General features: G+C 40.7%; 1 protein-coding gene and 1 long non-coding RNA gene across 12 annotated transcripts in view; one reads left to right on the forward strand and one right to left on the reverse strand.

Moving 5' to 3' along the window:
* LOC125328895 overlaps positions 1–13,363 on the reverse strand; it is a 52,799-nt gene extending 39,436 nt beyond the window's left edge. For both annotated transcript variants that reach the window (XR_007204938.1, XR_007204936.1), the window contains exon 1: positions 13,168–13,363. This is a non-coding gene — a long non-coding RNA (uncharacterized LOC125328895). The remainder of the gene's footprint in view (positions 1–13,167) is intronic.
* SLC39A10 (solute carrier family 39 member 10) overlaps positions 1–24,935 on the forward strand; it is a 76,497-nt gene that overhangs the window by 27,832 nt on the left and 23,730 nt on the right. For 2 of the 10 annotated variants that reach the window (XR_007204932.1, XM_048310106.1), the window contains exons 1-2: positions 13,528–13,609; positions 14,816–14,970. The exons of 1 other annotated variant lie outside the window; for it this stretch is intronic. Coding sequence is in view for 6 of the 9 variants with exons in the window: in XM_048310106.1 (XP_048166063.1) it covers positions 14,959–14,970 (12 nt within the window). In the remaining 3 variants the exon portion in view is untranslated. 7 more of the 10 variants (XM_048310113.1, XM_048310110.1, XM_048310108.1 and 4 more) reach the window with 7 other exon arrangements.

Consider the following 24,935-nt stretch of genomic DNA (forward strand, 5'->3'; position numbering starts at 1 on the left):
GTTTGGCTGAGCTAACTGCACTCTGAACATATCTTTCCTGGCTTCAGCTACAAAACCATCCTCAGGGCACAGCTAGTTTTCTATTCCCACTGTGCTGCCCTAATCTAGTAAACCTCCACCTCTGACCTCCATAAATATTTTATTTTATTAATTGCAAGATGCTTGCTTCATTATTCTGCAAGACCACTTACCCTGATTCCATCTCTGCATTAAATGTTTTTAGATTTGGGCATATCTATGAAAATAGATATAGACTAGATAGATAGATAGATATAGAGAGAGATATGTGAACATATGATATATGTATGATTGTATCATGTGAACATGAGTAAAAGAAAGTAAAGCAAAGAGGCAATGCAGCAAGGCATTTCTTCTGTACATAATTTCTGGAATAGCTATGCTGCACACTTTTCCGCAACTGCTTCTGGCAGTTGGAAGCAATCAACACAAACACCTTGCTGCTTACAACAAAACCAAAAATTTTCTGTGATGGCTTAAAGAAACCAAAATCTGAAACAACTTTCATGAAGGAGTGGGAAGGAAGCGAAGCTTTCTTCCTGTGCAAAGATTTCTATGTGAAAGAAAGGAAGCCATGACTCTTAACGATAGCTAAGCATTACTGCTTCATTGTAGATGTTAGGCTTATCTTTTCTATTTTTCTCTGACATTTTCATCCAAAAAAATCTCTCTTGAAATTGAACATTGAGAAACAAAACTAATGTTGAAGTTTATTTCAGAGCTGACTGAAGTGAGCATATTGATTTTTGCAGATTTTGTATCAGCTTCTTGGTATACTTCATTTCTCATTCAGCCATGTAATATTTGGGATAATATTTCTCTGCATACTAGAGGGTCCCAAATGTTGCTATCAAATAGAGAAGTAAACACCGTCATCTTGGTCCATACTGAATTCAGTGTGTATGAAGCATTTCTTTAAAAAAGCAGATTTGTTATGTTGTTATGGTGGTTGTTATGGTCTCACATACCTGGCAGAAATCAAGTGTTGCTTTGGTTGTTTTGTTGGTTCTTTTTCATGTGTATTCAGTGTACCTACAGAAATGACATAGCTTTCAAAATGCCTGGATTCTAGCATCTAGGATTTTTCTGGAAATGGCAGAATTTGCTAAATACCTACCTGCTTGGTAGTCTCAGAGCTGAAAACATTCACCATCGCCCTTCCCCTACCCCAGCACTCACACACACGCGCTTGATGTCATGTTCTACATTCCATAACCAATTTGGTGTCACAACCACATTTTTCAGTAATGAGTGTGACATGCAAAGGACATGATTCAGCAAGACTAAAGCATGTGCCTCACTAGTGGCACATTTACATTCCTATTGATTTGAAAGGGGCTACTAAGCAACTGAGTGAGGTAAATACTTGCCTGCGTAAAGCCAGCAAAATGCTTTAAACGCTTGAATTAGAGCCTGATAAAGGGTAAGTACCATGTTCCTTTATAAACTTGTTTTATCATCGTTTTCAGGGAAAAAATTAAACCCAGTGGACTTCCTTTGGGTTCATTAGGTGACTACTGAAAATGATTGTTTCAGGGTAATAGAAACCTTTAGAAATCTTTTTTCCACGTTCTCTTGGAACTTCACCAGCCACGAGCACAATGGGGGGCGGAGGGAGGAAAGTCTTACATCCCATTGTCTCCACAGGACTCCCTGTTCCCTACTGAACACCAGAGTCAATTTTTCCGAACAGCTTTGTCTTTCTGCCAAAGATAATGTCCAAGTTTGGAGTGTATGGGTAAAGATGAAAACTGTGTCACTCACGTATGGCTTGCTTGCTTTTTAGGTGTTTCAGTAATCATTCCTTCCCTGTAGTTTGTGGATGCTTTGCAGTACTTAAGACTAAACTGTACTAAATCCTAGCTTCGTACCTCTCAACAAAGTAGTACAGCTATAGGTATCAAAATGCTGTACATCACTTTTTATGTACTTTCTTTTAAAAATCGGTATGGAAATAAGTTCTCTAAAAAAACTTCATCTGTCAGCTTTTTTTTTTTTGTGGGAGGCTTCTGGTGTGTGGTTTTGCTCCTCCTAGAAAGTGATAAAGTGAAACTAAAGGTAAAAAAATTTCTGCCTCCTTTCTGAACTTAAGAACATGATTTTTCCGAAAACAGAAGAGAGTTCAAGACCATAAAAATATTATTGCTAAATTTTGATCCCCTGAAAATAAGGTCAGGCTAAAGCAAACAAAATCCATTGAGGAGAAGTTGTCTTTATTAAGGCATTAACTTCAGTGGTGCTGTGAAAGTCTGCTCCAGGGGAGGTTCACTATGCAAATGTCAAATGGGAAAGTGTTCTCAAGCTGTTGCTTGCTGCATGGTTATTGAAGGATAAAACTTAATTCTTGGAAAATTATCCCTCACCAGTATCTCAGGACCAAATATATCTAGTATGTCCTCTGTGTCACCAGGGCTTAGCTGGCTGAGACAGACCCTATGTGACAGCAGTCAGTGGTGAGAGACCTCAAGGGCCTGCAGTGAGAAGACTGACTAGGCAGTGAGGAGAAATATTTACCTGAAGTCTTGTATTTGAGCCCTTATCAGCAACAGATTTTTCTCATTCATTCCTCTGTACCCATCACTATTCAGTTACAATTGCACCTTGGCAAGCGCTGCCACAGAGGAACCACCTGCACTGGTTTAGGTACTGGGTTTCCTGTCCTTCAAAAAAACCTTCCAACAACCTTGCACTTGGCCTTGCTGAGCCTCATGAATTTCACATGGGCCAAGCTCTTCAGCCTGTCCAGGTCCCTCTGGATGGCATCCCTTCCCTCCAATGTGTCAAGCGCACCACACAGCTCGGTGTCGTCGGCAAATTTGCTGATAGTGCACTCAATCCCACTGTCCATGTCACCGATGTTAAAAAGTGCCAATCCCAACATCAACCCCTGAGGAACATCACTCATCACTGGTCTCACCTGGACATTGAGCTGTTGACTGAGTGTGATCATCTAACCAATCCATTATCCACCAAGATCCATCTGCCAAATCCATGTCTTCCCACTTTAGAGACAAGGATGTTGTGAGGGGTAGTGTCAAGTGCTTTGCACAGCTCCAGGCAGATGATGTCAGCTGCTCTTCTCCTACGCATCAACAACTGTAACCCCATTGTAGCAGGCCACCCCACTTGTCAGGCATGACTTGCTCTTAGTGAGGCCATGCCCGCAGGCTGTCATCACTCTCCTCCTTATTTTCCGTATGCCTTTGCATAGTTTCCAGGAAAATCTGCTCCACAATCTTGCCAGGCATTCAGGTGAGACTGACTGACCTGTAGGTTATGTTCTTTTGAAGAATACACTGTCAGAAAAGGACATGGAAATACTGTCCCCAGAACAAACAGACCTGCTGTCCCGGTTTTCTACAACTGGAAACCAGAATGTCTCTTTGGGACCTCTACCCAGGTGAGATCCTACATTTAAGTCATGTTAGGAAAAAGGTCAGTTCCTCTTGCAGATTCTTGAAAATATGAACTGCCTTATAAAGACTGAATCATCTCATAGTTAGTGGTAGTACAAGGTTGATTGTTGGACTGGATGATCTCAAAGGCCTCCTCCAACCTTGACGATTCTATGACTCTATAATCTCTGAAAAGCTTTCTGTGAAGACACAACTGTTACAGAGCAATGACTAGACAGAGGTGTTTGGGCAATTCCATCTGCCTCTGCCAAATTCTTGAAGTCCTGTTCTTTCCTCCTCACTCAGCTTTCTCAGGGATTGCTGATCAAGTTATATTAGAATGAAGACTGACTCTGCCCTCAGGAGATCACTGATTTCTGAAATTAATGCAGTTTCTATACTGTTTTGCACTACAAAACAAGTGGCATTAAAAAATGGAAGGCATTGCAGTTATATTGATCCACCCCACCCTCCCCTAAAAAAATCACTTTTTTCTATATTTTAGATTACAATTAAACTACCAGCAATAACCTCTGAAAAATTGTCTATTGCTCCTTGGCTGTTCACAGTAACTGAGGCTTGTACACTGCAAACCTCTCAGTGCTCAACAGTCAAAGGTTTTGTGCAGCAATTTGAAGTGTCCTCTTGTGAAAACAGCAGCTCTGGTTTTATAACTAGAGCACAACCATAATATTTGTTTTACTAGCTCAAGGTTCAATTTCAATACAATAATAAATAACAAAACCCTCTTCAAACAGCTCCTTAAAATTACAGTAGTTCAAAAAAGAAACTGCATAGATAGCAACTCTTCCTGTTTAGGGAAATGACTAAAGGCCATGCAGTTTCTCACTACTGTAAATGAGGAAGAGGAGAAAGAGAGAAATGACAAGAATCAGACACTGCTGTCCTGAATGATGGAGCTGACGCTCAGCATCGTGTAAGTGGCCTGATCTGCTCTGTAATGTGTGCATGCTGCTCTCAAGAATGGGGTGCCTGCAGGACTTTCAGGCGCTGGCAGTCCATTTTCTGATTCTCTGCTTTTAGAAGCTGCATAGCCACTCTATTTTTTGTCTAATTAGTAATAGCTGTGATACTGTTAATATCTTCTGAGATAATGGGGCCAAAATTTGTATACTTCCCTGAGGGAAAGAAGAGTAGATTACCTTAAAACCAAAGCCCCTTGGAAAAACAGGAACAAATTCTTGTCATTTTTACGCTATGAATTTGACACATCCTGTAACATAAATAATGTCAACCCAGAATCACACTGTCCAAACTAAGTACTTTCCTGTTATCTGAGATAAACTTAAGTTAAGCTCTGTGAGCTGGTTTTGGGTTGAGAATTTCCTAGAATCTGGCAACAAGCCAGCCCAACCCAGGTATATGTGAGCTGGAAAGCCCCAAGCAGTCTCTTTTCAAGTACCTGGCTTAACTAAAATATTCTCATTTCAAGCTTCCTTGCAAATCATTAGTAAGTATTGACTTTAGTTTTAGCTTCTGTTTATCTTCAAGAAGCAATGTCTTGAAGCTCCAGTGTACCATTTCCTTCTTTCCATTGTGCGTATTGATTTGCCAAAGGATATTATGTTGTGCTTTGGAGACTTATTCTCAGAATTTTAGTAAACTGGAAATCTGACAGATTATAGGCTTTCAAACTTCAGATTCCACTTGCAATTAATCCAGTGGATTTCTCTCATGTATCTAACAATTAATAGAAAACTAATTTGAAAATGTAAATGAAATTATGTTTACCCAGCTACGAGGATTTATACTAAACTGCCTGCAAAAAATAAAGAAAGGTGATTCTCTGAAGTAAATACTGCTCAGAGTAAGGTTATGACTCCATGAACTGTTTAAGGTACTGGGTGTAGGTAACTACATAAGTGGCCTGACAGCCGAAAGCTACTGTGAGACTGCTTTCAGTGAGAGCCACCACCCACTCACCTTAATGGATGAACAGGGTGAAGCACCTTCATTGGTAATTTTTTTTTTCTTCTGAGAAATAACTAAGAAACCTCAGCAGGAGAGAAAAACTCTTCAGAAATCATACAGATACACTCTTCATACATTTAAAGAAAACCACCTGTTGGAAGGAGTTCCATGAGCAGACAGTTGTTCAGAGACTGGCACCATGATTAAAATGAAAAAATAAGTATCAGTTCATTCACAAGTCCTTTAATTTTGCCCCTATCTGTCCAAAAGGCAGGAGTATTTGGGGTTTTTATTAATTAGTTTATAGTGTTGAATTACGTCACTGCATGCTTGTGGTGCATTTTGGTGCACATTCAACAATGTAATCTGTCATAAAGAACAAACTGCATTTGCTGTTTAACATTTTATTTTAAGTATTCTTGGGATGCTCTGCTTAACCAAGAAAAGGCATGAACTCGTGTTTTTCTTGGAGAAGTGCACAATAATTTCATTAGAGGTATTACAAAAGATCATTAAGAGTTTCCCCTTTGTGTATATGGGAATGATTTTTTATTTATATTTATGAAGAGAGAAATACAAGGCAAGGTTATCTGAGAGGAGTGGAAAGACACTAAAAGTGTGAGTGAAATCAAGCATTTTCAAATGTAACTTTTTCTTTTTTTTTTTTTTTCTTTTCAATTTCAGTGTTGACAAAACTGGCATTGAGCTTGTCTCAGAGTGATTTTCTTCCCTTGAGCTTGTGAGTTCATTTTCTTGGATGACATATCCATGGATGGACAGACTGGATGTCAGTCCAACATCTCAGCAAAGTTAGTCCAACCCAAACATTGCAGAAATGCTTTATTTTCTCTCTGCTTGCTTACTGGCATTCCCACCCTAGAGTCCCCTCAGAGCTCTCAATGCTCTAATACATGGCAAATCCATCACCTGATGTGTCAGCAAAGACATATGACCACATCCCCTCTGTCACGAGCAGTCTCCTTAGTCCCATGCCTGAGAAAATGCTTCAAAACTTCTCTTCCTTTCTAACCAATAATGGGAAGTATTCATCACTGTAATACTCTATCCTGCTGCTGCTGTAGCTTGCTCTCAGAGGAGTTACTATGGGTTTACAGAAAGAGGTATCAAGTGAGGTTGCTAAGTCATGCAGATCAGAAATAGTTATGTAACAGGCCTCTCCATTTCTCTTCCCAGTTCTACTGTGCAACATCCTCATGGCCTGTCTCTCCCTGTAATTCCACGGATACTCATCTCTGGATTTTACATTTCTTATCATTTAGACCATATTTAAGTGTCTCTATGATTCATATTTTTGTATATCAGCTAAAGTTTATTCCCTTCTTCATAGCTCTTTATGCTTAAATTCACACTCCTCCTTGTGTCATTAAAACCAAAAATTAGCGTCCAACTGTGCAAAGGATTCTGGGGCAGCAACACGGAAAATAAAGCTGCAACACCTAATAGTACTGTCAAATGGTTGTACTTAAAGATTCGGAAATTGGGGTGTTTCCTAATGTCATTCACGCTCTTCCTGGTGTTTCCTTATTTATTTTCTCTAGAAATCATGAAATACAGGTGTAAAAATGACAAACATAAATTATGGGGGAAAAGAATCCAACTTTAAGTGCATACCAGCATTTCAAAGCAAAGGTCATGTAGTCTCCATTGGTGCCCTGAAGGCCAGCATCCTACTGCTCCCTTCAATTCCCAGTTATGAATTAGCAGGCATGGAAGGATAAACACAGCTGACCTTAAGCTAACTCTTTCCCTAAACTGTGGGCCAGCCTGTGATAATTTTGATTTTGAGAGCCTTTCTCTTGATTTTAGATTTTGTTACTGGTACAGCTTATTAAAAGAAAAGCAAACAAAACACACATTTCATAATTTGCTTTATTTCTGCAAACTATACCTTTGTTTTCCCTACCAGTGCATGTTCTTGTCACACATGTTCTCTGTAGGTGTCTCTGAGGTTTTGGATCTGTGCTGAAGATGGGATGAGGCTGTATGACATCATTGCCCAGTCATTCAAGCTCATATTGGCTTCCCTTTCCACTGCCAAAGTTTCACAGACGAGCAATGGCCCCAAGGTATTCAAAACAGGTAGACAGCAGCTTAAGGATGTCTTGGCCTCCTGATTCTTCCTGCTGATAATGGAGGAATTGCAGGAGTTCAAAATTTGTCATTTACACTCCCAAATGTAACGGAGGTGAAATGGGGCACTTCACCCCAGCTGCCTAGTAAAATCCAGCTTTAGAAGAGCCATGCTTCCATTACTCAGCTAAGTCTAGGTCATATATAAAAAATGCCAATTCACCAAATTAGTGGTTACAATTTCACAGGGACTGACAAAAAAAGATGCTGACCTTTGTTTTCTTATTTTAAGCTGCTCATTGATTCCTTCAAATAATGTCAGGGACAGTCTCATTACATTTTTTCCATTCTGTTTGAGAAGAGGGTGTAAAACAAATTCCTCAATTTATAAAGAGATTACATGAAAGTCAGTATTTTCTCTTCGGTCAGGTGGGTCAGTTTTGGAATCAGTCGTTTGCTTTTATAAGTGAAAGCCTTTAGAGGAATTTCCACCCCACCCAGCCAGCTAGTACAGCTTTGTTTAATGTTTCGAACCCTGCCTGGCTCCAGCAGATAATATCCATATTTATTGACACAGAGCTCTTCTGTGAGTATGACCATAAGTTCTTTGTGCTCTGCAATCTCGCCCCGCTCATGTGCTGCAGGAAGCAGCTGACTGGCCTTTCCCTCCCACCACATCCTTTGGTATGAAGATGATATCTCTGCAACCACTGCCTACAGAAAAGATGCCACAAGCACACAGGTGTTTTCAGCAGGCAGGAAGGAAGGGAGAAAAATAAATAAACCTGAGTCTGCAAGAGAGCAAGAAGGCTGTGACACACTTTCTAGTATCTTCCACGCTGAATTTTATCCCAGACCTGCAACCAGCAAATCCTGCCTGTCTCAGATCCAATGAAAAGGCTTTTGACTGCTTTACAGAGCAGGACTGGATAGTTATGTTTAAAACAAATAATAACAAAACAAAGGGAGAGTCATTTAACAAAGTAAAGTTTGCCAGCAAGTTTTCCTGTGGATAAGTATACCAGTACTTGCTAGCTTTGCAAAACTAGCCAAAGGTCATACTGGCTTTTTCCCAAATTGCAGACAAACCTTTGAGTGCCCCAAAGACTTCAGCTGCTGCTGCAGCATCACACCCTTCTGCTTATGTCCTTTAATGTTTATGTAACCTTAAGCCTAGGGCCAATGAAAAAGGGGTTATATTTTTTCTAAAAATGTCAGCCCATGTTTAAAAACAAAACAAAAAAGCCCAGCCCTTCCGCACCAAAGGCCAATCCAAAAACTTCTAAAACTAAGATCTTTAAAACCTGTATCTTGTTTTGGCATGTCAAAAATAAATAAATAAAAAATTCCTAGATTTCTGTTTGAACTGACTTCCCGTTGGTACTTACACTAGTACCATATTTAAAATTATGCAGTCTCATCGACTTTGACACGTTTGCTTCAAAACCTATACAAATGCTCATACATGTTTAGGTACTGTCCAAACAGAGGAGTATCTACATGTTGTAAGAGAAGAATGGTAAGAATGGTTTGCAAAAACAAAACTAAAAAGCTCAGATGTATTTCCCTTTTTTTCCCCATCTTATGACTAAAGTAACTTTCAAATTATACTTACTAGTTCATGCAAAACTAGCCAGATCTACTTTGATTTACCATTGGAATTCACATAGTTGAAACCAATTAGAGCTAATTAAAGCAACCTGCCAAGCAAAGGCTTAAAGGAGAGCACCCAGTTTGGCAGGAAGGTGAAAAAAGCACATATAGTCTCTACTAAAAGTACCATCTTTATACACGGCCGTGGAGTTAAATAAACTTGGGCTTTAAATTCACGGCAAACAAATCAAGTAGTCCTGAGGCAGTGAAATCCCCCAGAGGACATCACTGCCTACTTCCAAGCACAGCTTTAATCACAGAATCACCACCTGCTTGTTTAAGTTTCCCCTGATGCTTAAACACTTCCCTTCTGTCCTTGCCACAAGCAAAGCCTCTGCTGCTTCAGCACCAATCAGTGCCTGGGGATGAGCACACCTCAAACTGCCAAGCAGTGAAAGGACAAGTAAATCTGTACAACACAACTAACCAGGGATGGTTGTACAAAAAATACATCAGTAAATTCAGAGAAGAGACAACTGTCAACAGGTCATATTTGAGACACAGAGTAGGAAATTATGATTTCTATATGATTCCCTGATATTTCACTTCAGAGCTCTTGTCAGTGTACTTCTGAGCAAGCCTCCTGTAGCAAAGCTCTTCCACTCCTGAGGAACTGGGTAAAATCCTTCTGCTTGGCAAGTCTGCATTGACAACAGCTGTGCCCTGTCAGCCATTCTCTCCTCAAGGTTAATTCTGCCACTGAATTTCTCTAGCAAACTGAGTAATACTTGTTGGTCATTGTCACATAAGAAATGGCATTTCTGACTTTGTTTCAGTCTCCCAGAACGAATGAAAGGCAGGGACAGAAACCAGAAAAAATGTTTTAAAGAGAAGAAAAGAAAATATGTGTGCAACATGTGCCACAAAGCCAACTATGTTAGCATTCAAACTGCTTTGAGTTCTGATTAAATCTTGGGCGAGATGATTTAAAATAAAAGGAGGAAGTTGATGTTTCAAGCCATTACCTTGGCTTTTTCATGAGACATCAATATTTCAAAAGTAAGAAAATTAAGTTGGGTTCTTCAACCAAAAAAAAAGCTGAATTTGCCAGAGGGGTAAAAAACTTCATTTTGGCAACAAGCAGTGACATTTCCCCCCCACTTATATAACAAGATTTGTGTACACCTTCAACTACCAGCTTTCTAAATTAATTTCTCCTGGTTAAAATATTTTTCACTATTATTGTTCCAGTTCTGCAACGAATACTCACAAGACTCCTACTTCTGTTTATATTCAGAGGCACTATCAGGATATGAGAACTGTGTGCAGAATTACAAATTGAGTGGCTTTGGGTTTTGGTTGGGGTTTTTTTTCCATAGTTTGTCTAAACAAACTACTTCTTTTGTATACATATATATGCCAACCTTCTACCCCCTCACCTGCAACTGGGCTGTTGTAAGGGGAGACAGGAAATCAGTGTGTGAGATCTGTCAAACTCCCTCAGATCTCCCACATCTGTCTCCTCCCTAGGCCTGCATCTCAGAGCTGAAGGTCTCAGGGCACTGGGAAGGGGCTGTAGCATTGAACTGGAGCTGGAGGTGCGCTGCAAGACAGGACCCCATCTTGTGACAAGTCCCCAGAAGCTACAATCTGCTTTTGCAGCATAATGTCCCAAGTCTTTCTATATTACTTGAGATACATATATACACATTCCCTTCCTGCAGCCCAACATACGAGCGTGTACTGTGCGGTGTTAGTTACTCAGTAAGGAAGTGCCCTGTGAGAGGAGAGGGAAGAAAACCAAACCAGTTCTGTTCTAAAAGTATGGTAACATATCATTCTTCCTGAAGCTTGAAAAGTCAGTCTGGCTTTGTTGCATACATTTGTATTTTCTCAAGCTCTCAGCACTCTTGCAGGGCTGGCTGCCCTGCTCTGCTGCTCCAGCTTCCCTGCAGCACAGAAAGTTGCTCCACGGGCTTTACAGGGAAACACATTCCTCAGCTTTTCTTCATGGTAAATGCCTGATCTAATAATTTTTGGTTTGGGTTTCTGAACTCGTGTTATAGAAAGTCCTATTTTCTCTCCTTCAAATACTGATGTGCACGCAGTTCTTGCACAAAAAGGTATGGTTGAAACTACTGAGAAGAAGCCTAAATGCAAGCTACAATGTACAACTACAGGGAAAATATTCTAGATATAAGCAGGCTTTTCAATTTATTGCAAGAAAGCCAGGAGCAGACAGACTGGGAAGTTCTAGCCTAACTCAAACTACAAATGAGACTCATTTGTTAGCAGGAAATGTTAGCAGAGTGCTGGCAGGCCTGCTAATGGCCCCTTCCGGATTTAAAGTGAACAGATACATGTTAGAGTGGCTAACAGCTGGAGGGGAGGGGAACCCACTAACAGAGACCTATTTATCGGTACACCTTAGCTGGGTGAGTTTCTGGAAAGTCATTGTGTAGCATCAGTATGCCATTTTATTACGAGTTTTTGCTTTTTTTTAAGGAGATTTTACACTATTTGAATTTCACTCAGAAAAGCTAACAAACCCCATATGTTCTATTTATTACCGAGTACAATTTCCTCTGAATAAACTCTGATGAAAAGAGAAAACTTAATTTTTTAATTTTTTTTTTCACTCAGTGGATCTATTCCTAGAGCAAACAGCAATAGGAATCAGTCATGTCTAGTGATCAACAGTGCTATTGGGGTAGATGTCTAACAACCAATGTCATAATCAGATCTGTATTTTATTTGCTGTGCAAAATTTTTGAGATCAAAGGGACCTACTTCAAGGTAAAAATCATTCAAATCAATGTACAAATGGCCTGGCACAACAGTTTGGTATATGACCTCATAATCACTTTATAACAGTCCCTAAAACTTGATGTAAGCTAGTGACTTTGGGCTACTATGGTTTGTATTCTAGTGGTGGATTTGGTAAGATATATGGAAAAAAATGAGGGAGGGATTATGTTATTTTTTTTCCACAAAAATAAATACTAAAGAGAGAAAAATATGTTGGAGGAGATACGAAATTAGAAATTCTATCACTGAGACATGAAAATGGGAAAATAAAAGAATAATTGGAAAACTTCAGAAAGATTCAGCATCACATACCAAAAAATTGGTGTAGTGTAACACACGCAGCTGATGTGGTCTTAAGTCGTGAAGTGTTTGAGAGGTCTACATGTCTTTGTCTGTTTGCTACAGTATCTGCATCATCATGAACACTTATCATATCTAGAAAAGTTAGCTCTAGTTTTCTTTTGCACCGTGACTTCAATTAAATGCTTACGTGGTTTTTGGACTCTTACAGATAACTTTTGTTTGGTTGCTAAAGCAACAAGTAATCCTTTACATGTCACCAAGCAAATAATCACGTAACTTTGGGAGGCTTTTGGGGTGGATAACCATGGGGTATGGCTTGGACTTCAGACAGGACTAGGACAGGACAGGACTGCGGCTCTGCCAGGCCATGCTTACGGTAGTAGTGGTGTGAATCATCCGTTTTAACAAAGGAGCATTTCCAGAAACAATTAGGTTCGTTCAATTCAGTAATGTAAGAGTCTAAACGAAAAATGTGTGCCTCCTTAACAAATAAAGGGAAGGTCGGTTTGCTTCTAGATGCATTCTAGATACATAGCAGGCTTCTGCTAGATTGAAGCCTGCTATGGAAACACCAGCTATTTTTGGAGGAAAATGTCATGAAAATTGTATGCAAATTTCTCCAAGAGAAAAATGAAACAGTCTAAAACTTATCTGAAGCATTCCTATAACTGCACTTCAGCCTTTGAATGTGCTTCCTATCAATAACCATTACAAAACATGCTGGTCCATTTTAAAATATGATTTGTTGTGAAAGACTCCATTATATTGTAGCTCTTACGTTATAAACCAAAATGTCCTCTGATCCTCGGCGTTGAGCTAGCGAGGGTTTTGATTTACACAAGGTTTGGTTTGGGGGCTTTATTTAGCGCTGTAGTTGTTGTCTAGGAATGAAGTGTGTCGTGACGAGGGGCTCCACCTCGGGAGACGTTTATCGCCGGAACAGGGTTTGGTGCCACGAGCAAGCCTGACAGGAGTTTCTGGAGTTAAATAAACGGGGGTTAATGCGCATCCCGGCCTCGAAACGTACCTCGATAGGAAGGTACGAAATGCCCCGTTGTTGCTGACGGACCCTCTCGCCAGGCGGCTGCAGAGGCGGCAGCTCAGCCCCGGCCCCGCGGGCCCGGCTCCCCCGAGCCGCCCAGCCCGGGCTCCCTCAGCCGGGACCCGGCCGGCGGCCGCTCTCCCCCGGGGCTCCCTCCGGCGCTGTCCGGGCTGCGCGGCCCCGGCCGAGCCGTGCGCGGAGCCGCCGCAGCGAGGGGCGGGCAGGCAGGGCCGCTACGCCACTTTCGTAGCGGTGGAGGAAATGGCTGCGCATTGGGCAGCGCGGGCTGCGGGGCCGCGTGTGCAGGGCGAGCGCGGCGTAGCCGGGTCTGTGAATAGCGCCGGCGGAGCGGCAGGAGGAGGAGGAGGAGGCGCCGCGGCGGTTTGGTACCGAGCGGAGAGGGAGATGCACACGGCACTCGAGTGAGGTAGCTATAAAACCCCATTTGTTTACATGCCCTCCCCCACAGCCGCCCGGCGCCGCGGAGCGGGTGGCGGCCGGCCCGGGCCGTGCCGGGGCGGGGGGGCGGCGGTGCCGGCGAGGAGCCGCAGCGGGGACCGACCGGCGGTAGCGGACACCACCTCGCCCGCGATGCGGAGCGGCGAGAGGGGCGCGCGGCGGCACGGCCGCCTCATCACGTGGCGGCGGGGCCCGAGGCCGCGGGGTGGGCGCAGGGGGCCGGGGGGCGGCGGGCGGGGGGAGCACGAGGCGCCGCCGCGGCCCTGGCGCATCCCCCCACCCCCTTTCTTCCTCTGCTCGTGAGGCGACCATGCGGCAGGTAAATCCTCCCCGCCCCCGCTCCCGGAACGGGGGGCCCGGGACGTGGCGGCGGGGCTGCGGCTGCCCTGGCTGCTCGGGCGGAGAGAGAAAGGGGGGCGGCAAGGTGCGGCGGGGGTCGGGGGGGCGCGGCGGGCCCCCGCGGCCCGGCGGGTTCGAGCCGTACGGAGCTGCCCGGCGCCGCTCTCCCACCTCCCTCTCGCAGCCTTCCTGCCGGCAGTGCGGCTTTGGGCGCGCCCCGGCCCTGCCGAGCTCCCTCGCTCTCGGTGCGGCCACGTGGAGGCCGCGGGTGCGGGTGGAAGGTGGCGGCCCTGCCCGCCCGGAGTGGGTGCTGCGGGCTGTGCGGAGCGGGAGCGGGCGTGCTGGGGCCCCCGCAGGAATTGGCGATATTTGGGGGTAGTGCCATGGCGGTGGGCGATGAACAAGGCACGCAATTAAATCTTGTAGAGCTTACGGTTGGGATTTATCGTTAACACCTGCGGAAAAATCATTCGGGCTGGAACGTAACGTGCACGTACCCTTAAGGGTAAGAGTGGAAGGGGTCAGGAGGCTTTGTCGCTGTACTATACAGACACAGAAATGGTGAGCGAAAAGAATTGATTTTCTCTTCTCAGCTATCTGTGCTGCTTGTGCTGCATCCTTTGGAAATACACACTAAATGTTGAAACTGCGGAATAAAATTGGTCTTTAAAATCTGTAGCTATCTTTGTCATTTTTGGGCCTCTCTGTAGAAGTGTTCATGCCTGCTTGCTCTTAAAACTGAGCAAGAGTTGCCGAGTACAAATACTTCTGTTTTCTAGCACTCCTAACGCTGTATGTCTGTAAGTAGCAATCATAATGTGTTTTTTTTATTAAGGTAGGATCTTGTACCGTAACATCAAGGGAGCCTGTGATAACCTCGAGCCTGATGCAGAACTGAGAAATGCACACTGGAAGACCTGGTTAGTTTTCAGAGGAGCGGAAGCAGTTGTCATCTAGTTAACAAAAGTAATTCCTGGCATGTTCCAGCGGGTATGTTCTTGTATCCCCTTGGGTAGTAGTAACTGACACAGTGACATTAGAATAGAAAACTATTTCTATATTAAAAAGATATATGAGGTTTTTAAAATTCGATTTTTAACCGAGAATACACTGTGATTTTCTTCAGTGAATAACGTGCTTTGCCTTAGATATGTAGAGAAATAGGAATTCAGTGTGAGCTGGACTGAGGCACGCTGTGCAACTCCAAAGTGAGAGACTAATGGTTACTATGTAGGCTAATAATTTGGCATGATAACGTGAGAAAATAAAGTGTAAAAGCTCTGGTTCCCAAGAACATTGACCAGTGTCACTATAGACTTCACCAGCTAAATTCCTGTGCTAAATTAATGGTTAAAATAGGATTGGTGGTGGTGTCCTGCAGCACTTTAATTTTAAATTGATTTTAACTCATACTTTCAAGAAAAAAGTATACAGCCGTGCAGTCTATTCCTAAAGAATAGGGCCTAGATATATAGATGGACTGTGAATTAATTGTGTAATTTTGATGAGATTAATAGTGGCAGTTCCACATGGGCGTTACATTAGTGTCCATGGGTGGGTGTAGAGGGGTTATACATCGTTACCTATCTGGAATAGGCAGTGTGGCTGGAGAGTCTGGCTACAGAAAAAAAGTTCTCCAAAACAATGAGCTTTGTTTCAATTAATATTTGTGTAGGTCTTTGTGCTTTCCAGGTTGGCTTACATAAAACCCAGGTTTTAAGTTTGCAGCACATATCCAGTCAGTCATAAAATGTACAGTTACAGCAGAGTTGTGGTTTAAAGTTTTTCTAATATGCTCACAGGCTTTGTCTCAACAGATGTTTTTCCCACTGCAAGAAAATAATTTAATGAAATTGGATCATCAGGGTAATTCAGACATGTTCTAGAAAGTTTAGTTGTCATGAAAAAGTACATGCTGACCATCATTAGATGGTGTGACAGAAATGTATACGTATAGCAAAATTAATATATCCAACTTGGCATAGGTTTTCTTCATGGTCTTCACTAAATAAGTCAAGCAACTGTTTACTCTTTTTATTCATAATACATTTTCTGCAAAGCAGTGGCTGATTCAAGTCTCTGAAGAGACTTTTTAAATAGTGCCTAGACCACATGGACTTCAAGTTTGTGTGTATATAGTCCCAAAGGAAGTGTGTTTGGACTTGTTTGCCTTGGCTGTCCAGTTTCAGTGTCGTTTGATCATGATTGTGCCTATTGTAAGGACTTATTCCTGTTTCTCTCACAGTTTTTACAGAAGTGGAAGTTTGTTTCGAATGTATGATGGGCACTTGATAAATCAGCGATAAAGTAAATCAATTGGAGAACACTTACGTGTTTTCATCAGATGGAATTGCTGATTAAAATTACACAAGCTACTTAAAAGCTAAACTCCATGAAAGTTTTTCTGCAAGTTATGATTTGGTTTTTACTGTAGTGAAACTTGGTAGAAGAATGGTGGTATCTGTACAAACTGTTGGACAGTAGAAAGGATGGACATTCATAACTGCATGTGTCAGCAATGAAAATGATACAGAACGAGAAAATCTCATTCCATTTTCTTCTCAGTTCGACAGTCAACTGCCAGAAGACTTGCTATTTCATAGCATTTTATAGCATGTTTTCAGAATTGTCTGATGTACCTTGACTTTCTGTAACACATTTAAAAATGTCAGAAGTTTCAGAGAAGGGAAGTTTAATGGCAGTTCTGTTCCTTGGGCAGGTATGCTTTTCACAGGATTGAGTGTTATTTAGGTGCAGGGTGAGTTCTGTGAATACTGAGAATTTATGCCTTTTGGAACCAATTTCTATTCCAATGTGAAGAGAATCGGTGTAACTTCCTGGTTTTCTGTGGGAGTCCAACTTAATTTAGAGAGCAATTATTTGAAACAATTTTATCATATGAAAAGTATCATCTTTGGTGGTGGGCTACTGAAGTTACCTTAAATTAAACTTGTAATCTAATCTTGCTGATAAAGGTGTGAACTAATACTTGATACAGAAAGAATTTGACTGCTCTTAAATAATTTTTAATTACAGCTGAGGTATTACTTGAAATACACGTAATAAGGTCTGGTAAGGAAATGTGTACCAATTAGGCAAAGCTAATAAAACCATTTTTTTTCCAAATTTCAAAAACTGGTTGATATGCTGGAAACCGTGTTCTGCCATGGTGTAACCTCCTAAAGGAAAGAAAGGTATGTGCTGCATCAGTCTGCCTATTCGTAGTATTTTAAGTGCTATTGAATCAGTGCCGTCCCTCCAGGCTTTTTGGATGTAATAAAAATCTGAGGACTAAAGTTGTTAAATGGTTGTTTGAAGTCACTTTTGTTACCTCTTGTGATAGTCCAAAGTCTGTACAGGTTTTAATACCCAGAAAGCTGGAAAGCAGCATGAAAGACTTGGAAGAGGATGGTTTGCTGATGTCAGTCTCTAAAGCTTCTGAGAAGAAGAGGATGTTGGAATTACATGTAGGGTGTTGTACCCATGCTGGGGGACATGATTCATTAGACTGGAAATGTTCTCATCTTTTATCACATTGTGCTGCCTCATCTCCCATTCCATTCCTTTCCTGGCTGCTTTTTCTGTTGCTGCAGAGGAGGAATGACTCAGCTGCTGTCTTTTCTCTCCCAGCTGTCAAGGACCCAAGAGCTTCATTCTCATCTGGCTGTCACCTTTCTGTAGCCTCATAAAGTTTGTGAGAGAAACCTGCCCCTCTTTTTGTTCTGTGTTGACAGTCACATCGGTATTAAACAAAGTAGCGTGTCTATACAAAATGTGGAGTACTAACAGAGAAGTTAAAACTCCAGAGAGAGAGAGTTTCTGGACTGTTAAAGAGGTACAGAAAGTTGTATAAGCATTCCGTTTGGTGCTTAAGTGATAAAGACACACAGTTCTGAAGTCACTGAGGTAGCTAAACCAATCTAGATTTGGGAGAGTCTGTGTAGTACTGGAAGGTAGATGTATAACTGATCATGTCTGAAAGTCATCAATCTAAGTCGTGGTTGGTTAGATAAGATAAAATGCATATGTGAGATAAAATGCTCTTCAGATTAAGAATGTATGAAAGAAGTTTTATGCAGAATTTGCATAAAATTGTAAATATAACCAAGAGAGACTTTGTGCAGTGTTTCTGCATGTAGGTTATAAATGCTTTAGAAATAGTGTCTAATCACAGTTCCTAATAAAGACCACTGTAATACAACATGAATTCCAGACCGGTGTTTTCATACAGTTTATGTATAGAGGTCTCAAGATGACCTGATCTGTACCACATCAGTAAATTGCTCTTTAGGGTGATGATTATAAATGGAAAAAAATAATACATCGAATTCTCAAAGATAACTGTAAATGATAAATTATTTGCAGCTGGTGATTTGATATCTATAAATAGTTCCTCTTTAACCCAGCTAATTGCTGATAATAGCATGCAACCATACTGAGATTGGAGTATCAAAGAAAAAGGAAAAATATATGTAATCTTCAAGGTATTCTCTTTTAGTAGACATTGTTCAACATGATTCTTTTTGTGGATTTTTTTTGAGTAATATCTTTGTTAATATTGTTTTGCATATTAAATAGGATTGAGTAGCACTGCATCCCATCTAGGATTGTTCATGGCAGCCATATGTCATTTGTACAGCTGGCAGCTGAGTTCAGTTCATCTTACAAAATAACTAATAATGCAACAAGTGAGTGTTTCTGCAAGGGGGAGTAGTGAGCCAGGTGTGCTTCTCAGTCCTGCTTTGGCGCTGCAGGCACTGCTTCATTCATATCATGTACAGAGCAGTCGAGAAAAATCTGCTTTACTGTCAAGTGGAAGATTGTACTCTGTGTTTCACATGATGGTTACATTGCTTCTCAGGGCTCTGTGCAATTTCTGTAATCCATTCCTGTCAGGGAAGGCCTCTTTCTATCAGGGCTCTACTACCTTGGTAAGTACTCTCATTTAAATGGACACAGTATCATATAGGCCATATATGTTGTCTGGTGCTGTTTGCAGAATATAGAAGCATTTTTTTGTGCTGACCTGAACATCAGTCTCTAGAAGACAGTGTCTCAGCCTAAAAGTACAGTTTTAAATTGTACTAGCATACATTAAAACTTAAGAAGTACTTCTTAGCTGCAGTCCAAATAACGTGGTCGCCTTGCAATACTAAGTTCTTATGCTAAATACAAAATACTCCTCTTTATTAGATGTCTGATACAATACATTAACAGGATAGATTTCCATCCTTGCTGTTCTGAGCTATGTTTTGAGGCAATTGTCCAGCAGAGGCATTGCATTATATTAACAAGGCCCGCTTGCTCCCAGACCGTACATTCAGTTAACAAATACACAGTAGCTGCAGCAGGATATATATATAAAATTTTGCTTTTCATTGTAGTATGTCCATAGCTAGTTATTTTTTCACTGAGTTGCTGTCTTTGTACTCCTGATAATAGAGTTTTGTAAAGTGTGTAGTCTAAGTTGATGCATAGGTATCTTGAAGAGTGTGATACAGAGTCCCAGAAGTTCATTCTTGGTGTCTTTAGGCAAAGATTTTTATGCTGGCTTTTGCTAACTATGTATGTTCAGTAGTAGGGAGAGGAATTTGAGGGGTTAATGCTGACTCTTGAAAGAACTGATGAAGATGAGATGCTTTAATAAGAATGCAGCAAGTATAGCAAATTATTATTCTGTTTCCATTGTATCAAACTTTGTAGTGCAAATTAATTGCGGTAAACAGTTACACTGAGCAATGTAAAATACTTACATAGTCTTGGAAGACCATACTTTGCCTTGTATTGTACTATTGTTGAGTTCTTAAAACAGGAATAAGAAAGGCAAATTGTCACTTATTCGTGGAAAATTCTGGGAGTTTCTATAAGTAAATTAATTTACGGGAATTTTCTCCATTACTTTAGCTTAATTGTTAACAGTAAATTGGCAAAGACAAAGGATTAGCTATATTTTATAAACAAAACATTCTCAAAGTGAAGCATCTAGAGGAGTACATTGTTCTTCACATGAAAGGAATGTATTTTAACTGTTGGAAAACCCCACATTCTTTGCTGAATTTTTGTGCATATCCTATGAAAAATGTGTTACAGGAGTTCCTCGTATTCAATCAAGGAGTGATTGAATAATAGTGAAATGACAAAATTATGCCACACCTGCTCTGGAGTTTTTTATTTTGGACATGCAGTTACAGTTTGCTTTCATTTTACTTCCCTTGACAATAAGCAATTCCAGACCCTTGACATTTCTGCCTCACATATTACCAGTAACATTGTGCTTCCTTGCCCCTCTTCTGTTTTTAATCTTGCACTAAGGGTAATATTGGGTATTAAATACTACATTTTCATTATTTCACCTCAAACTTGTGTCCCTTCTGAGTTAATACCTTGCTAGGAAAGGTTTATAGTTCATGGTGAGTGATTTTTGAAGCCAGTCAGTATTTGTATCAGTTTGAATGGTTGCCTCCATCACCACACAAACCTGTAATGAGTAGCCATGTAGATCTTTCAGAATAATCTTGGTTAAAATAAATGATGGCTAGGAAGTGGCGTGACTTCTGTTGAGGTCTCGCTTGGAATGGTGTGAAAATGACAGATACTGGTTCAGCTGGGCATTTTCTTGGTGGATTTGCCTGTTGAAATATGTACAGCTGTTTTATGTCCTTTGTCAGACTGGTTAAGTGTTACCTTTGAATCTGCCAAGATGTCTTGACAAACTCCTTTGTCTCCCACAATTACTGGACAAAGACACATTTGGGAGCCCACTTATTCAAGATGTCAGTGGTTCCAGTAGCTGCCTGCTCTCTAGGAGTAGTAGTTCTCTTGGTTTGTTCTCTTGACTGAGTAACTTTGCTAAGAGGAATTTGAGTGGCATGTTGACAGAGCACCTTATAAAAGTCTGTGATGGTAGTTCATTAACTAAATCTCTTATTTAGAAATACAGATTTGATTCAATGGTACATGTTGTCAAGTGAAGAATTTGAAACCTCCTCATTCTAGGAGTAGCCTTCACAATCAGTAAAGCACTAATTTGGCATAGCACATGTAAGAAAAGTATGCTTTAGTCTCGTGTTTCAATGGACTTCCATAATCGACAGCTTTTCTAAATTTATTTTTCTATTTTTTTCAAGTGAGAGAAGTCATCGGCTTAGTAGTAGGCGTGAAATTCCTTTTTGGATTGTAGCTGTGATAGAGAGGGGTTTATTACAATGATGTAGGTATTAAACACTCATCCAAGATACGCCTTTTATGCCTTCTAACATACCACAAGTATTACAATGTAGTGCAAGGATGAAATACTTACAGTGGTGTAAGTTATAAGAACAATAAAAGTACTACAACTGGTTTTAACACTTTATTAGAAATGTTGTTATATTGTGTTTTGAAGGGAAAGTTGGAGAAATTATTCTCAAATGGCTTTCAATAGGAAATCTGTCCACTGCTGTTTTTTCAGTGTTACTTGAGTGCATTTTGAGGTGGGCAGTTGTTTTATTTGTGCTCTATCAAAATATTCTGTTAGACTGCAGATCAACCAGATCGGTAACTGGTGTTCCCACCTAAAGCTGGGTGGCTCTTTCTTGTGTGGACTGTGGTGTTTGTGCAGCTGCACAGTGAGCCAGATAGGAAAAGTAATCTGTCTTGAAAATAATCTCTTTTTTTTCTTTTTCTAGGCTGTTTTTCAGCAGAATGTAGTTGTACAGCTGCACGGTGAACAGATCAGCAAACAAATGTGCTGGTATCCAAAAATGGTTTTGTGGGAATGAGAACGAGAGAGCGAAGCAGTGGGGGAGGGCAGGACTGCTGCTTTAAGTGCAACACCATCTTAAAATATTTGTTGAACTTCAGCCTTGGTTCTAACCAGAACAATTTGCTTACTTTCAGTGGAAAAATGAAATATTAAAATGCAGCTGTAACTGCTTCATCTTTTCAAGTATGTCGTTCTTACAAGCACTGGTTGGTATCTTAATAGGACCTAATTGAACAGTAGAATATTGGCACAAAAGTAAATTAGCTCTGTTATCAATTCTATGCATTAATAGGTGTTTCATGGACCATATCCAATTTATATATGAAAGACTGCAAATTAGATCCTGGTGAGCAGAGCTAGTACTTACAGAATTTCCAGCTATTCTGAAGTTTTTATATTCTTTTGAGCTCTGAGAAGGATCCTGTACACAGCAATTTCTTAAAAATAACTGACCCTTTGAAGAAGGCTGTCCAGGTTTTTTATGTTCAAAGTGAATGCTCCTTTCTGTATAACTGAGCTGGTAGATTGCTGCTGTATTGGTTCAAGATCATTGTACTATGCTGGGGACTTGGCTTTTCAAATACTTCACAGCTCAGATTTTTAAGAAGTATTCATGGTGTGTTCAGTTATGCATAAATGCTTTCTGTGCTCTTTAAGTCTTATCTGGTATTAACTTAGCAAATAGGGCTTGGATCAAGTAGTTAATGGTGTGTTCTTACAAAGTGCCCCTCCTACTGGGCTGTAGGTTTTCAAATGAATGAGTTTTACTGAAATCCACAAACCTGTTTCACTGGAATTGAAGAGGGAAGAAAATACAGGAGATGGGTGAGAACTTAAGTTAGAAATGGTTCACTTTATTGATCTGTAGTGTGTTTTCCTGTTTGTATGTGCAGAAGCTAATGTCAGCGTAAGACTGATAAAAACAGGTTATTACTTAGTTTAAATGGTTTTATGGCTTTTTTAAAATGTCTTTCAGTAACTACAATATATTAATTTCACATTAATTTTTCAAAAAACAATTCACCTTAAAAATGTGTGCTAGATTAATAGGATTTTGTATTCTAGTAGTTGTTAAAAATGTGAAATTTTAAAAATGAAGAGTAGGTTCATTAGCATTTTCGGATTACAGCCTTCTTTTTGAACCAAGTATTTGTATGAAGTATTTGCACAGTTTGGGATGGGGGGGAAAGCTGCATGCATCTCTCCTGCATGTACATTGGAGTGAATACCTGCAATATAGAAAAGAAGTTAAATTTCTAGGAATTGTAAGAAAAACTGTCTTTATGTAGTCAATAACTTTATTTCAAGAAATATTTCTCTTTTTAAGAAATTGGCATTTCTCATAGAGATGTTACTCTGAGAAGTTCTTAATAGAAATGAATTACACAAGTGCTGAACTTCTTACTACCTCACAGCAAGAATGTCTTCGTTTGGTAAGGCATTCTTTGTCCTTATTTTTAGCACCTCTTGTCTCTCTGGGTTTGCTCTTGCCTTAGCTGGAGCATGCGTTTGGTGCAACTTAGGAAATCTTGCTAAGGCCCTTTACTCTCTGTGGCATTCAAGCTGAGTAACTTAGAGGAGTCAAAAATGTTTTTTGTAGATGAGCAGAACATTCTGCATAGAAAACAAGGATAAGAAAGTTGAACAACAAGGAGGAGAAACTGAAATTACTTGGGAAGGAGCGTGGGAAGGGAAGAAGTCAGTGCATTTATATTAGAAATATTTCAGGTTATTAAAATTGTTGGGAGCAGACAAGAAGAAGGGTTAGGGGGAAGAAAGCTGGGCACTTAAAGTATTCTAGTCAGCATTGTACAGTGAAAAAATGCTGTACTGCATGGGCTGCAAATGCTGGAATAACAGATGTGGCTTTCATTTGAGTTTGAATTTTGTACGACCACATTATTTGAATCCAAGTTTGTTGTTTTAAGTAAAGCCTAACTCTTGAACTAGTTTTCTAGTCTCAGTGAAGCAGTTGGTGATAAATAAACAAAGATGTCCCCCCAAATCATGTTCATATTCCAGGCTTTAAGGCAGAAAGTGCTATATTATGAAGAACAGTTGAAATAGTAAGCCCGGTGGATATATTTCAGAAATCCAAGGGAAATTGAATGAAAAAAGGATTTTAAAAAGAAGCAAAACCAAACCCAACTCTGATCACAGGTGCCTTTGCTTAAGTAGCTGAAACACTCTAGGCAGACAGTGGTTTGCATAGAGATGTGCTGAGTTTTCCACACAGAGAAGGTGCCTACGTACTGCTCAGGTGCTTTGACCTCGAGCCTCTGTGTGTGTGTGGATGGTTCAGTCTCTCTGCATTTGCTGGGAATGATCTCTCATGCTGCTGAGTGGGGAGGGGACGGGGTGCACTGGGCAGCACCAGGTGCTTTTGCGAAATGCCCTCTGGTGGGACACACTTCATCTTTGCCCCTGCAAATGTACACAGTCTAATTTCGGAGCTTGGCTTGGGGTGGGGTTGTCCCGCTGCCTGAGGTGTCAGGAAGGACTCCACTTGCTCTTGTTGCAGCTCAGAGAAAATGTAGCAGGTGCTGTTATTTCAGCCGTGCCCTTTACGGGTGCTGTAGTTTCTTACCAACCCACAGCTTGGAGTTGTTTTCTCTCCTGTCTGGCTGGGATTGCATTCCTGCCTGTCAGGAGCTTTGGAGGGGAGGAGGGGAGGCAGCAGGGAATCAAAGGAGTCAACAGAAATAGGCAAAGGCTGGCAGCAGTAATAGGCAGAATCCTTTTCAACTTCGGTGTAGCCTTGTCCTCAGGCTGCCCTTGCATATTCTCCTGAGGGGATTTGAGGGTCTTAGTGTTCCTATAATGAGATCAGCTATATACAATTTTGTGCCACTGAAGTGTATAGAACTTGGAATTCAGCTTTCCAGTATTATACACATATGAGTACTGCCTGACAGGTTAAACGTGACAGCTATTTACAGTTGCCTAGAGAATAATGAAGCTTGTTTAAAAAGAAAGAAAGAATTAACTCTTTCTGGTTGTTCTTTTGGAAACTTTTTATTATGGGTACATTTATTTTTTAAGTATCAGTTCCATAACAAGATTTGCAATAGAAGATACAGAATATTATACAATAGAAGATCAAAATACTTTGCTAGGGTTATTACTGTTTAAACTGAAAACAGACAAGTAATTGATTTTGAAATTTGTCTGATACTGCTCAGCTCTTGTTTTTCATCAATGAATCACAATC

The sequence above is a fragment of the Corvus hawaiiensis genome, chromosome 7, assembly GCF_020740725.1.
Source record: "Corvus hawaiiensis isolate bCorHaw1 chromosome 7, bCorHaw1.pri.cur, whole genome shotgun sequence".
Taxonomy (NCBI): domain Eukaryota; kingdom Metazoa; phylum Chordata; class Aves; order Passeriformes; family Corvidae; genus Corvus; species Corvus hawaiiensis.